The sequence below is a fragment of the Camelina sativa genome, chromosome 12, assembly GCF_000633955.1.
Source record: "Camelina sativa cultivar DH55 chromosome 12, Cs, whole genome shotgun sequence".
NCBI classification, from domain to species: domain Eukaryota; kingdom Viridiplantae; phylum Streptophyta; class Magnoliopsida; order Brassicales; family Brassicaceae; genus Camelina; species Camelina sativa.
In genome coordinates, this window is record NC_025696.1 from 13,761,163 (window position 1) to 13,776,007 (window position 14,845).

At 33.3% G+C, this 14,845-nt stretch overlaps 2 protein-coding genes and 1 long non-coding RNA gene across 3 annotated transcripts; 2 read left to right on the forward strand and 1 right to left on the reverse strand.

Annotated features, from left to right (window-relative positions):
• Nucleotides 2,930-7,599, forward strand: LOC104731629 (pectin acetylesterase 7). Its single transcript, XM_010451057.1, has 13 exons — nucleotides 2,930-3,108; nucleotides 4,854-4,969; nucleotides 5,096-5,178; nucleotides 5,403-5,532; nucleotides 5,680-5,759; nucleotides 5,868-5,954; nucleotides 6,066-6,190; nucleotides 6,312-6,372; nucleotides 6,474-6,527; nucleotides 6,616-6,693; nucleotides 6,810-6,915; nucleotides 7,098-7,243; nucleotides 7,338-7,599. The coding sequence occupies exons 2-13, from the start codon at nucleotides 4,858-4,860 to the stop codon at nucleotides 7,449-7,451; spliced, it is 1,176 nt and encodes a 391-aa protein (XP_010449359.1). The 5' UTR covers nucleotides 2,930-3,108; nucleotides 4,854-4,857; the 3' UTR covers nucleotides 7,452-7,599.
• Nucleotides 7,682-8,759, forward strand: LOC104731630. Its single transcript, XM_010451058.2, has 5 exons — nucleotides 7,682-7,854; nucleotides 7,994-8,063; nucleotides 8,160-8,269; nucleotides 8,355-8,469; nucleotides 8,561-8,759. The coding sequence occupies exons 1-5, from the start codon at nucleotides 7,788-7,790 to the stop codon at nucleotides 8,643-8,645; spliced, it is 447 nt and encodes a 148-aa protein (XP_010449360.1). The 5' UTR covers nucleotides 7,682-7,787; the 3' UTR covers nucleotides 8,646-8,759.
• Nucleotides 10,356-11,308, reverse strand: LOC104731631. The gene is made up of 2 exons (XR_758628.1): nucleotides 10,727-11,308; nucleotides 10,356-10,563 (listed from the first exon to the last, which is right to left on the reverse strand). It is a non-coding gene; the product is annotated as an uncharacterized LOC104731631 (long non-coding RNA).

The window sequence follows — 14,845 nt, forward strand, 5'->3', positions numbered from 1 at the left end:
AATCGCCGACCCCCTCTGTTAATTTTATGGGCCATTACTCATTTGGGCCCAAATCAATATGGCCCCAATTTCATATTTCAGTAAAACACTATTTGAGTATGAATTTCCTTTTCTCTCGAGTATGATTATAGATTAATTCTTGAATGTTGAGAATTGAAGGATTAGTTTTTTTATTTTTCAAGTACTTAATTTTTCTTGTGTACTGTTTTTTGAATTATTTATAAAGGTTCTGTGTTTCTCTTCCATTCATTGCGACAAATGCTAAAGTGTTACTTTTGTTCTATTAAATAAAGTATAATTCTTTTTTTCTGCCTTTATTTTTGAATCCTCTTTTTAAGGTTTTGTGTATCAAAACTTTTACCTCAATTTTTTTAAAAAAAACAAACAACGAGAAGAATTATACTTTATTTAAGAAAAAAAGAGGAAACACTTTATTTGAGAAAACTTTTATAGCTACGAATATTAATTTTAACCCAAAAAAACAAAAAAAAAACAAGAATCTTAAGTAATTTGGTGGTATTTTTATTATTATTATTAATGCCGAATCCATATGCAATTGTGCAATAAGGCAATAATGATTTAGAGCAGTTCTACGATACATATTCATCGGACTCAGGCATTGTCAAGCGCCAATGTATTGCGTAGGTGGTTCCTATGCATACCAACATAATAGTCTACTTCACATATCTCCTCGTTCAACCTTAACTTCCGAGCAACAGCAAAGAGCGTGGGAAAGTTGGAACTGTCAAGTACAGAGCAGCTCTCAGGATTCTCCATGATGATGTAATAGTTAGGCATTTCAGTATTCATGACTGCTTCACATGCCCTAGTCAGAATCTTCGATTCATCTACTAATTCAGGGGCTACGAATACTGGGGAATTCATAATAGTTATTGCGATTGATAAAAATTCTCTCGTGTCTGAAGAAAGAATGTTGGCCACACATGAACAAACACCACCAAAAGAATCTTCATCATTGGTATGATTGAGAATACCTTTCAGAACAGCTTTCCGGATCTCATGGATCTTACCATAGGTGGACCGTAAGTAATCCGAATGTTCCTCATCATTGAACACTGACACATCTTCTCCTTTGCTCGGAACATAACCAGCTGCATTAAACAGTTTTTTCAGACGTTGAACAGAGATGGCTTCAGCATCATTCTTGTAAAGCATGATCACTAAGTAACCAAAGAAAGCGATCGACTTTTTGGGTTCTACCACCTTTGGTGGAACGATTAAAACCGTTTCTTGCGGCAGCTGAAGGAAAACTTATCGTCCGCACACTCCGACCCATAGCACGAACAGCTAGTTGCAAATCATCTGTTACTTCCGGCACTAAGCAACAGATCCCTCCAAGGTAATAGGTCGCTCTCTGATCCCTGTCTGTCAGATACGCATTCTTTGCACACTCAAGACTCAACTGAAACGCCGCATAGTTACGATTGGCCTCTGTTGTTGCAGCAGATGATGCATCACCAAGAATCATATCTACTTCCATGCTCATACTTTCAGAGAGAAGTTTGAAATCGAAACAGAACTACGTACTTTGTTTGTTGGCTTTAGAATAGAAGATCTCTATGATTAAGAGTTTTGAGTCGAGAACGTTTTATAAATACGGAAGGGATGGAAGTTGGAACGTTGATTGGAGTGACGTGACACTTCGTTACTTGTGTTGGGGTGAGTTGAGTACATTGCATGGACTCGAGTCTCAATATATTGTTCATTTGGTCTTTCCAGTTTCCTTCGTCTCCGGTGGGATTAATGCAAACGGGGTGTTGTATGCGTGGTTTCAAAAACTAGTTTTTCTACCTTTTCGTGTTTCAGTTTCAACTTAAATTTTCCTATAAATATGCATTTCACTTTATACAGTTATCTAATTTATTTTCTTTTATTAGTATTTGTTTTCCGATTTTATATAGAAATAATATAGATCTACTAATTCATGAGAGACCGACATCTCCAATTTTCACATAAATAATTCGACGAATTTTTTATCGCTAAGAATCTTATAATTTGGTATTGCTTATTATGCTTTTTATGCAATTAGTTGTGTGCTGTATCTATTAGTATTTCATTTGCACGCGGTTTTCGGATCGATCATTCTAAAATTTCTAATCATTTAACTGAGATCCCTCCCCATGTAGCTTCCTTTAGTTAACAATTATTTTCTTTTAGTTCCTTGAAATGAAATTAACTCTTCATTTATCCTTCAAATGGAACATTAAACAATGTCTTCATTTACGAATACGTATAAGTTGCTCGTGATCTCATAGAGAAAGGTCTGACTTTTAGTTTTTGTCACTTTAGCAAGAAAGAAAACTCATAACATGTTTTTGGCTGTTGCGCAGCCACTCGCTCGGTGAGCAGTGCACCGACACTTTTTAGTCCTCGTGCCAAACTATTTAAATATCTCTGATCACAATTTAAATATCTCTGATCACAATTTAAATAGCTTGTTTATCTTTGTGATCAAAGATATTTATATCTTACAAAGATAAACAAGCTAAGATAAGAATGTGAAAAAGACGCACGTTACTAGATTGATGATAACTTGTAAAACTAAATATCTGAATATTTATGCATAACTAGTTGTATCTTCAACTTCCAAGAATAATAAATTTTATCAACTGGTTAAACTAGTTAAATCTAGTTATTCAATCGGTAAAAACTTTTCTAATAAAAGAGAACATTTGATATATAGAAAACGGATCGTCGGATCCTATAGAAAACAATTACGTAGTTTAGTTTCTTGACGTTGGATAACCTAGCCTGGCGAATCTATTAACACACACGCTATGCCCAGTCACAAGTTTCTTATAAAAAATAAAAAACCTTTTATACAAATTAAAGCAAAAGAATAAAAAAAACAAAAAAAAAAAGCAAATTAAAAAAGGAGAAAAAAGTCATATTTTTTATTAGCAACTTGTGGATGTATCTATATAATGAAGAAGACAACAATGGCTGGCTTCCATAAAACTTCTAAAGCTCTCTCTCTGTTTCAGATTCCTCTCTATCCATTTCATTAACACCAAAAGAAAAGAAAAAACAAAACTATTCTTCTTCTCTCTAAGCAAAGAATAATTTAGAGGACTCCATTTTCATAAGGTATGCTTCGTTTTTCTGATTTTCCTTTTTTTTAACCTGAATTTATTGTAACCTTTTATAGTTCTGCATTTTGATCTGTACTCTGTACTTAGATTGTGTTCATTTAATGGAATTAGTTACGGCATTATAATACAATGGAATATTTGGTTTTAGTCTTGTTAGTTGTTACTTCGAAGTTAGAACTAAATTACCCATTTAGGAATCAAGAAGACTGCAAATTAAATTTTCCTATCATTAATGTGAATGCCATATGAGTTTTCTCGGCGAACTGATATGATTCAACACATTTCTTTGCGATCCAACAAAATGAATATTATGATTCTGTAAACTACTATATTCTTACAAAAGACAAGATGATGTGAAAGGATGTTTTTGGTATCTAAAAATACTAATATCCCATAATAGCGATTATTAGCAATGTTTAACAACGGATTAATATAGATTTGTAATGATGATAGTAATTGTTAGTGGTCTACACACTCTGAGCAAGGTAATAATTACAGACAACTAAAAAAGTTGGTATGAGTAAAAAAGCTAAAAGATTTCAAAACACGCACATGGAAGATGGATATGTCTTTTTTTGGTTTGTTTTGTTCTGGTGATTTACTTTTTAATAGTCTAAATTTTCAATAGAAGTAATCATGTCGATTAGTCGAATCCGAAAATAATGGGATAGAATGATATCATTCATTTTACAAAATAAAATAAAATCATAATAATTGGAAATTACACTGTAGCTCTGTAAGATACAATGTAGTTTATTTTATTCCAATCGAGATATAATTCGTATAACTATTATTGTTATAAAAGTAATATATTTGTCAGTCCTCATCTTACTATATTAAGCCATAATTTACATTGAAAACAAATACTATAGGCTTTCATTGGTAACATCGCATAATGGCAGAAATAAAAAAAAAATAAAAAGTTGCAGAATAAAAATCGCAGAATCAATTATTATGTCGACTGGATAAATATAGCAGAATAGCATAAACTAATTTCCAATATTAATTATACTTAAGATTAATAATTTCTTATATATAATATATATATATATTTATGTATTTCGACACATTATAAAACAATATCACATATCATCATAGATATTAAACATTTAAAATACTACTAGAAAGTGATATGTTTGAAGGAGATGGGGTTGTAGGTGTAAAATCCATAACAACAGATTTTTCTTTTTGATGATGATGTTGTTACAACTTACAAAGATGAGTACTTAATTTATACAGAGTGACTTATATGTGAACAAGTAAAGTTTGTAATTAATAAGATAAGTATAATATATTAAATGTAAGACACATTGGTTGGAAGAGAAACATTCGTTTGAATTAGTAACTTGTTGCTATTGACATGCATTAAGTTTTGGTTGATTACTAGCTGTTGTTATTCTTGCTGTTGACATGCAAGGACTTGGATTCTGCTGTGCTGGCGTTAATTCTCCGGCAATTAATGGAAAATTTAGATAGTTTAGGCAAAAGAACGGGTAAACACACACTTATTTGCCTAATCAACATGCATGTGTATTTTTTAGGCAAAAAAAGCAAGTTAGTTTTTGCCTTTTCTGAAATATTAGGCAAAATTTTATGAATATGGTAAAAAAACTTGCAGAATCGCATTAGAGAAAACGCCAATAGGCGATTATGCAAGCTACCGAAGCATCGAATTTTTGTTCTAATTAAAATCTTAAACTAATCGAAGCTTGTTTATTTATCTTGATAAAACTGTTATAGATCAATGGGGAGGCTTAAGCAATGTTGGTCAAGTCTGCTAGTGTTGGCAGTGGTGGTGATCGGTACCGGAGCTGTTCCCATTACGTATCTCCAGAGCGCCGTGGCTAAAGGAGCCGGTAATATGCAATAACGGTTTACATACATATTTTATTTATATACAAAACAAAAATTTGCATTTATATTATAATCAGGTAATTCAATAAGTTATTAAGCATATTCGTTTTTATTTAAAATTTATGTAGTGTGTTTGGATGGGAGTGCACCAGCTTACCATTTCGACAAAGGGTTTGGTTCAGGAGTTAACAATTGGATCGTCCATATGGAGGTAGGAAACTTAATATTGTGGCAAAATTTGAATCACTTAACCCATATATATTTAGTTCTTTATAGTTGTGTGATTGGTAAGAACTTAAAATTCTTTTGGTGGTTATTGATCATAAACAATTTAATGTTTATTTAATTTATCTCGCTGAAATCAAATTCAATGTAAAATATATAGAGTAAAGATGGTTGAATCGAATTTGAATGTAGTGTGTGTGTGTGTGTTAGGGAGGAGGATGGTGTACCGATGTTGCCTCATGTATTGAGCGTAAGGGTACAATGAAGGGTTCGTCCAAATTCATGAACAAAGACTTTGGTTTCTCCGGTATCTTGGGTGGCAAGCAAAGCACTAATCCAGGTCTAAACTAATACTGTATTAAACTCTCCTATATATATTTTCTTTCTAATGATTTACGTTTTGCATAAGAGCTATACTCGATTAGTTACTTGTGTCGACCTCTAGGTCTGTCTTTTCTTATTATAAGATGGGTTTTATTTTCTTTAGATTTTTACAACTGGAATAGAATCAAAGTACGATATTGCGATGGATCATCCTTCACCGGAAATGTAGCAGCCGTTAATCCGGTAATTTAGTAACTCGATTCTAATATATATATAACATATTGACCAAGTTTTGGATTTTAAATCCTAAGTAAAACATGTTCAATAGTATGTATGAATATGATTTTGCAGGCTAACAAGCTGTTCTTCCGTGGTGCACGAGTCTGGCGTGCAGTGGTTGATGATCTTATGGCTAAAGGAATGAAAAACGCTCAAAACGTATGTTATATGTTCATATTTCATTCAACATGAACATGTCTCTTTCTTTTGTATCAAAAATTTTAAAAATTCTTAACTTCTTATAACTAAATTAGATATACAACTTTTCAGGCGATACTCTCTGGTTGTTCAGCCGGAGCATTAGCCGCGATTCTACACTGTGACACGTTCCGGGCCATACTTCCCCGAACAGCTAGAGTCAAATGTGTTTCTGACGCTGGTTACTTCATACACGGGTATGTGTACATACTCTAGCTTAATCTAAATTAGGAGTTGGGCAAAAAAAAAGCATATGGAACCAAACCAAAAGTTTATATCTAATTATTGTCACTCATGGAACTGGATTTTATGAAACAGTAAAGATATCTCAGGAGGATCATATATCCAATCGTATTACAGTAAAGTCGTCGCCCTCCACGTATAACTCTTTATCTAATACCTCTCAATCGTTAATTATCTTAAAATCATGTAAACAAATCCTAAACTCATTTTTGCTTATTTTTGTTTGTTTTTTTCCAGGGATCTGCAAAGAGTCTTCCTATTTCTTGCACATCAAAAATGAAACCAGAACTCGTATGTACTAAAATCTCGACATTTTTTTTTGGCATCTATGGAGTGTTGTTATTAACGTACGTGTATTCTCTTATTGTTTTTGTGGCAGTGTTTCTTCCCGCAATATGTGGTTCCTTTCATGCGAACACCACTTTTTGTCATTAACGCCGCCTTCGATTCATGGCAGGTACGATACATATTACATACATGATATGTTTACTTATACAAAAACATTCATTTGATTGTAAAAATATACACAAAACCGGATACATATATTTAAATTTGGTGATTTTTTAATTTCAGATCAAGAACGTTTTGGCACCAACTGCTGTTGATAAGCGCAAAGAGTGGAAGAATTGTAAGCTTGATCTCAAGAAATGTAGTGCCGCTCAGCTCAAAACCGTCCAAGGTGAATTAAAACTTCTATAACTAAACCGGATTTCGGTATTATCTGTATTCTATTTCGGTTTATGCTAGTAGCTGTGTTAATTCTGAATTTTTTGGTTTGGTTTTTGGATACGATCAGTCTGGTTTTATTTGATTTAAATGAATAGTAAGTGATTAAACCGGATTGGTTTAAACATTATTCAGGGTTTAGAGACCAGATGATGCGTGCATTGTCACCGGTTCACAGTACACCGTCGAGAGGATTGTTCTTGGACTCGTGTCACGCTCATTGCCAAGGCGGAAGCGCTGCTTCTTGGTCCGGTGTCAAAGGTCCCCAAGTTGCTAACACGGTAAATTACAAAGCTTTCAGAAATTTATAAAAATCTTTCATTTCATCTTTACACTTATGGTTTTAATTTCGATTGTAATTTTGTTTCTTTGCAGAGAATATCAAAAGCAGTCGGAAACTGGTTTTATGGTCGGAGTGCATTCCAGAAGATAGACTGTCCATCGCCGACCTGTAATCCCACATGTCCTGCAATCTCTACTGAAGACTAGTATAATCATCTAAAAATGTTTCATTTGTCTAAAATTTTCAATTAAGATCGACTTATTGGGTTTTGTTTTCCAAATCATTGCAATTTTTATTATATCGAGGAATAAAGGATATAAACAATTTGAATAAAGAGTGTATTTTTAACTTTGATTTTAAGATTGATTTTTGTATTAATCTGAAAAAAAGTTAGTATAAAATTTATACGAATTCCAAGAGAGAGAGAGAGAGAGAGAGAGAGAGAGAGAGACTGAAGTCACTGTAGTACTCAATTTTCTCGGGTTTATAGGAAAGTAAGAGAACCCTAAAAAAATCATTGCTTTAACTTTGGAAACTCATCGATGGATTCGGCGTTTGTGGACAGAGCTTGGGACAAATGGGTTACTACGGGTAACGTTGGTTCTTCTGGTAAAGTTTTCAGATTTTTTATGCTCTCTCTCTCAATTATGGTTTTTTGGGAAGAAGAAGAAGAAGAAGAACCCAGAAAGAAAGAAAGAAAGATTCTTCCTTTTGGTGATTTGATTGTTGAATTTTATTTTTGGTTCAGGGAATCCATTGAAGGCTGCTATTTTGATTAACTATGATCCTTCAGGACCTTCTCGTCTCGTATCAACAATGTAAAGCTAATTCATAAAACTTCATACTCTATCGCTCTGTGTTTCTGCTTCACTTATTATTAGTCTTGAGGCTCAATTTTGAGTTTTATATTGCAGAGCTGAGCAAGAAGGGATCGATCTATGTCCAGTTGACTTAAAGCAGTTCCTTGATTTTATGAGACGTGGCAATCTTCCTACTGAGACCTTTGTTCTTGGATCCAACGAATGTAATGTTTTCTTTGCTTTTTTCTTTTCTCTTGTGCTTGGAGAGTATTTTTGTGGTTTGATGATAATAGGATTTGGAATCTGCAGACATAATCACATCTATTCACGAGAATTGGTTTGCTGCTCGGTGCTTAAACACTGCCCAGCCTGCTGGTGAAGGAGCTATTGTTATGCAGACTGCGGCTTACGTGTTGGTTGCTCTGTGAGTTCACTGAAACACTTTGCTCAATTGCATATTTTACTCACATTTTTCAGTCCAAAAGGAAGATGGTTATGATTTCTTCTTCTTGCAGGTATGATGGATCAATTGGTTCAGCTTCTCAAGCTATGGCCGCTGCTGATCACTTTGCATCGCAACTCAGTCGGAAAAACTTCTAGCTTCTTCATCTTTTGCTAAGATCACATTGTTCTCTGTCTTTTATAGTAATCAGCTTTGGCTATGATTTGTGAAGGATCTTTGAGTTGCGATAACTGGCTTTTCATTTTATCTCATCTCTTATAACTAGGACAGTCAGATATCAATTGGTACAAGCCTGTGAACAACCCATCTCTGCATTATACATATCACCCTGCAGTTACCAATTAGAGTAAGTAAGTGTCCATTTCAGAACCATTATGTTGTGTGAGAACAGATCATCATCAATATCATTAGACAAGAGATAAACCCTCTTAGAGAAGCATAGAGAAGGTTCAGTAGCGAAAAGAAGCAGTCAGTTTGATTAGCTGAAGTAGCAAGTATCGAGAAATAATTTTTCGTTCATTCTCATCTTTTATAACTAGAGAAGTCAGAAATCAATTTGGTACAATCCTGTGAACACCTCATCTCAGCATGTACATTCGTTTTGATTCAGTTCTAGTCCTGTAAGTATCCGGCTTCTTGAATTTTGATATCAGAAGCTTCGAACTTCATGTCAGAGTAATCAATGTGGCTCAGGTAATGGTAACCGTGTTTGTGAACGTCTCCGCGACATAGTGAATACATTAACCATTTAGAGCAACTGAGAGCTCATTACAGTAAGAACAGAGAGTTGCTGATCATGAATGAACCTAAAGCATACAGAAGATTAATGGATGGATGAAATGTGAAATCAGAGAATGAAGAAATTTATTAAAAAGTTTCTAAATGTTTCAACTAGTATTTTCTTTTAAAAAATCATTAAAATTAAATATAAATATTATTATTTGTTTGCCAAAAAAAGAGAGAGAGAAAGATCCAAAAAGGAAGAAACAAGATTAGATGCCCTGACTTGTAACCATTAGTTTCTATAGAGAACATAGAGGTTGGGGTTGTGCTTGAAAGTGAAACTTCAGGGCCTGACAAGAAAAAAAGAAAGAAAAAGTTTGTATCACATGATGCTTTCTTGTTGTTTTTTGTTTGTATAAAATTCCACACTTTGATCATCACTACTCACTCACTAACCAGGGTATGCTTACAAATTGGCTTGGACTGTGTTTTAAGAAATAGAAAGGAGTGTGTCTTTTTGTTGTTGTTGTTTCTATTTCTTAGTTGATTCTAGTATTATTCAGATCAAAACATCTATGACAAAAATTAACATATTCTTGCAAGTACACTTAGCTACAAAAAAAAAAACTATTCAAGGGAAACAAATCTTTGCCATCATCGAGTATTTTTGTAAGATCTTGCACAATTGATTTACTTCAATTATTAATGACAACAATGCTTAAATTAACACTAAACAAAAGACTTAAAAGAGGAGTAGCTGAAAATAAGGGACCCTGCCATTGACGAAACTGAGAGAACTCTTTTGACTAAATTGCTCAAATCTACTTCCCATTAGACTTGAGCACAAAATAACTTTTGGTTTACTTTACAGTTACACATACATAAATAGTGATTGTACACATTATAATTCAGTTTTTTGTAAAAAAAAATCTGTATAGGAACAAAAGATACAACAAGGTACACTGCAGTGAAATGCATAGTCTGAGACTGTTTCAACCTATTTAGATATTTAATACATACACATGATCAAATCAAACAACCAACCAACTTTATAAGTGACATTTATTATGTTATTTGGTTACGTTACTAACATCATTAATTGCACAATTTATTCCGCACTAACGGTACTAATCGAATTGGTTCTGTTTCTTTACTACTTCCACAATCCACATCATTTGTTCTCTTTAACAAATTCAGAACATTACATTATCTCAAAATGGAAAAGAACAAAAATTGAAACACTAAATAAAAGAATCTTCTTCAGTTCACATGTTTCCAATAAATCTTCTCTTCATCTCTTTTGCACAACTAACTTAACTTAATCATCGTCATCTACACAGACACATAGCGTACTGTTAATCCCTAATTCCAACTATTATCAAAAACACACGTATATAACAACAACAGTGTAAAGAGCATAACCGGTATAAACCGGACAATAGATTAGCTTCACAAAACCCAACACAACTTGGTAAAAATGAGAGTTGACTTTTACCCTTTTTACGAGTTAAAATCCGTTCACTTTGAATCTCATCATCGTCGCAACCTATCCAAAATTAAAACAATCAAAGCATAAGAATTAACTGTTACAACAGATTTAATAAATCTTAGAACTGATTACACCAACAAAATCACTATCATTTCAAGCCCTAGATCTTTAAATTCAAAACTAAAACAAAGATTGGGGCCAACAAAACAGAGATTAAAGATTATAAAAAAGGGTGAAATCAGATCAACATAACAACAGATTTCAAGATTCAAAGAAAAAGAATGTAAAAGAGAAGGAGATATATGTATATTCCAGATCTGCTGATTGGATAAGTGAGTATGGATTAGTGCACGGTCGGGGGCTCCGATTCAGTTGATGCAAGGCAGGATCCAATCCCTGCTCACAAACCAATAAAGAAAAAGGGGGCACGTGTGGCTGTGTCAGCCAAATTGGTTCCCGACCTGCACCAAGCGAATCCGAGCCCGACCGTGAGAGTTGAGTTGAGTTGAGAGAGAGAGAGATAAAGGAGGAGGAGGAGGAGAGATTTAGGCTTTTTATCATGTAAGAAGGAAGCCCTATGAAAACAGAGACAACCTTAGCCTCAGCTGTAGTAGGGTATTTATTACAGGTTAAGACCACTCTTTCACGGACACGTGTTCTTCTTCTAAAGACATCTTTGCTTTTCACACTGTTGGATGGGGGGGGGGGATATATGATAAGAGAGAAGAGAAGAGAAGATGAATTCTCCGACCTTTGTAAGTAGATTTCTTTCTACGCGAAATTACGGAAACGCCATTTAGTGATATGAAAGTATAAACCACGTGAGCGTGATCTGTACTGTACTTGTCTTGTCACGTGGACTACTTCTGGGCGTGGGGTGTCTTCCCCCACTTTTTGACTTTCTTATTATGTTGATAATCCTTTTTAACCTTTTTTTTCTTGTAAAACTTGGGGTTTTTAAAAACATATATATTACTCCCTCTTGATAAATGGATGTTTATGAGTTTTTACCCATTTTAAAAAAATAATGATTATTGTTTTAAAATAAATTATTTTCTCTCACTAAAAAGATATTATTTAATTATAAACTAATAACAATTTAGAAATTTAAATATTTTCAATAATTATTTCTTGAACTTTACAAAATATTAACTTTAGTTAATTTAAAATTATAAAAAAATTATTTTTTGTAGGACAAAAAAATATCCCAAAACATTAATTTATCAAAGATAGAGAAAGTATTGATATGCTTGTAAAATTCAAATAATAATTGTTTTAGTGAGCAATCTCTATCGAAAATATTGTTTTAATGGTTAAAAACCATACAAAACGATAATTAATATCTAAAAATATTATTTTGAATTTTATTTGTATTCTATTTCTTATATTTTTTACTATTTTATTACTTTAAATTTTTGTCTAGTATTATCATTTAGTTTTTCATTCAGAAATAATATTTTGGCAAAGTGTTATAGTGGTAATAGTTGAACGACTGAAAATCAGTCTATTATTTATTAAAATGTCAACTTTTTGTCGTTATCTCTTTCTGTCGCTAGTTTTAGAGACGCTAAAAAATTTAACAATTCTTAACGGTCATTTGTGATTCCTAACAAACAACCATTTTCTGTTCTTTTTTATGGAATCAAAGATGTTGCTGTTTTTTTTACACAAAATGTGTTGCACGTTCTTTTTGAATAATCGTGTTGCACGTTTTTCTTGAATAAAACGTGTCGCACGTTACTGAACAAAATTAATATTATATATTCTATATCAATATATGATCATTTATTCTCAAATATTTTTAAACTAAAACATCATTTAATATCTAAAACTATTATTATGAATTTTATTTGTATTCTAATTCTTTTTTTTTTTTACTATTTTGTTACTTTTTAAATCTTTTCTAGTATTAAAAATAAATAATTTTCATTTAGTTTTTCATTCAGAAATAATATTTCTATAATAATCTATTTTGAGAAAATGTCGCAGTGGCAAGTGTTGAACGACTAAAAAAATTATTTTTTATTTATTTCATCGTTAAAATGTCAAATTTTTGTCATTATATCTTACCATCGGTAATATCAGAGATGCTAAATAATTTAAGGATTTTTAACGTTCATTTGTGATTCCCAACAAACAACTATCTTCTGTTCTTTTTTTTATGGAATGAAAGATGTTACTGTTTTTCTTGAACAAAACGTGTTATATTTTCTTCTTGAATAATTGTATTGCACATTTTCTTTAATAAAACGTGTCATATATTACCAAACAAAATTAATATTATTTATTCTATATCGATATATAATCATTTTTCTCAAATATTTTTAAACTAAAACATCATTTAATATATACCAAAAAAATACGAATCAACCAATGAAAAAACAATTTACATTATATAGATTATTAAAAAAATAAAAACTAATTAGTGTTGCATTGAATAATTGATATTTGAAATGATCATCCAATTTAAAACATAAAATTTTCGCTAAAAGATCAAACAAAAATCATCTTTTTAACAAACAAACAAATAAACAAACAATCATCTTGTTAAAATCATCTTATGTATTTCATTTTTAGGTATTAGTAAAACTCAAATGATAAACAAAATTAAAAAAAAAAAAAAAATTAGTAAAGTTGTAAGAGAGGAGCACCTTAACATTTAATTAATAGTTAATCAACTACTTTAGCCTAAATGCTCCATAAATGAATATATTATAACCGTCCCATATGTTTTTTTTATTTATATAAAAATGAATAACCTTTAGTGCTCTTTATATCGGAATATTCGGAGAGATTAGAACAGAGGATATTCAGAAAATTGTTAGTATTGTATTCATGAAAACATCAATAGTCACCAAATTTTCACGTTGAAATTATTCTTCTATTAAAAATTCGAAATTAAGAATATGATTCTATTTCTGTGATAGTAGACATATGTGCTCAGTCTATTTCGTTGTATAGATTCTAGACCATTCTAATGAATATGAATGTGAATGAGTTATGGTATTTTTGCACTCTTTTACGGCACCGACAGTTTCATTTTGCTTCCATCTTAAAACGGTGACTGACAATTCCCACCACCGTTACATGATTTTCCGCTACACTTTTTGACCATGCAAATGCAATACCTCCAATTTCAGTTTTGAAAAAGTCTGAAAATATCATTGAATAATTAAATTTATACATTTTCCATATGGGAGTTACATAAGAAAAACAAGTTACGTGAAACCGAAAACATGATATCTTTTGGAATTTTGGCTATATGCACTTGACTCGGGTTAGTCTTTTAAGGCTTTTCTTGTGATTCACGAGCATGAAAGAAACTAAAGTGTGATATTACTTTACTATTGAGAGAGAAAGTCGAGCGAGTATGATACACGCGCGGCGATTTTTTCTCTCCCACCGTTTCTTCTTCTTCTGACCACAACCGCGTGCTCCGATCTGGGTCCTCCGTCAATTCCGGTGACTGCGAGGACCCTTTGGCCCATGGTTCTTCACTCGCGACTCTTTGCATGTTACCGGCGAAGCTGATGGACGAAGGGAGCAGTGGAGAGGAGAAGAATCCGCGAGACGCCGATGGCAAGAGCTCTGCCGGAGGAGTTGCTATGCGGAGTGGAAGAGGGAGATTCACGGCGACGAACGAGAGAAGAAGACAGATAGATCGGAGGATTGGAGATCTTGGAGGCTTCGCGGGATCGGTTACGATAGGGGAGGTAGTCTCCGATCCGGCGAAGCTAAACCACCATCGAAGGCCCGCTTATCTACTCCCTGCTGCCTCTCTCTCTCACGACTGAGCGTGAAAACCTCCTCGACAAAAGGCAGATCGGATCTCTTCCTCCTTCCCAAAACGGCTCTACGGTGGCAGGACGGCAAACGGATCTTGGATCACCGTCTCTGTTCGGCTACCGTCGTCCAGGCTCACCGGAGGTCCTGTTCCGGCTGAGTATCCGTAAGTATGGGCGGCAGCTGCAAACGAGTTTTTCGTTCTGCAGATTAGGGTTTCATGGTTCCCGGTTAAGTTCGGTTTGTGAACCCGGCCGGTTTTGTTTCCATCGGTTTAGCTTTGGTTAACTGTAAATGAGTTGGACCCTAGGGATTTATGTATATGGGCCTACTCCGGAAATA

Bases quoted from the DNA above. Each gene is read 5' to 3' on its own strand.
- LOC104731629 (XM_010451057.1), top strand. From the start codon at position 4,858: ATGGGGAGGCTTAAGCAATGTTGGTCAAGTCTGCTAGTGTTGGCAGTG. The intron at 6,373-6,473 runs GTATAACTCTTT...GTTTTTTTCCAG, and splicing joins GTAAAGTCGTCGCCCTCCAC to GGATCTGCAAAGAGTCTTCC. The intron at 6,694-6,809 runs GTACGATACATA...TTTTAATTTCAG, and splicing joins CCGCCTTCGATTCATGGCAG to ATCAAGAACGTTTTGGCACC.
- LOC104731630 (XM_010451058.2), top strand. From the start codon at position 7,788: ATGGATTCGGCGTTTGTGGACAGAGCTTGGGACAAATGGGTTACTACG. The intron at 8,064-8,159 runs GTAAAGCTAATT...TTTATATTGCAG, and splicing joins TCTCGTCTCGTATCAACAAT to AGCTGAGCAAGAAGGGATCG. The intron at 8,270-8,354 runs GTAATGTTTTCT...TGGAATCTGCAG, and splicing joins TGTTCTTGGATCCAACGAAT to ACATAATCACATCTATTCAC.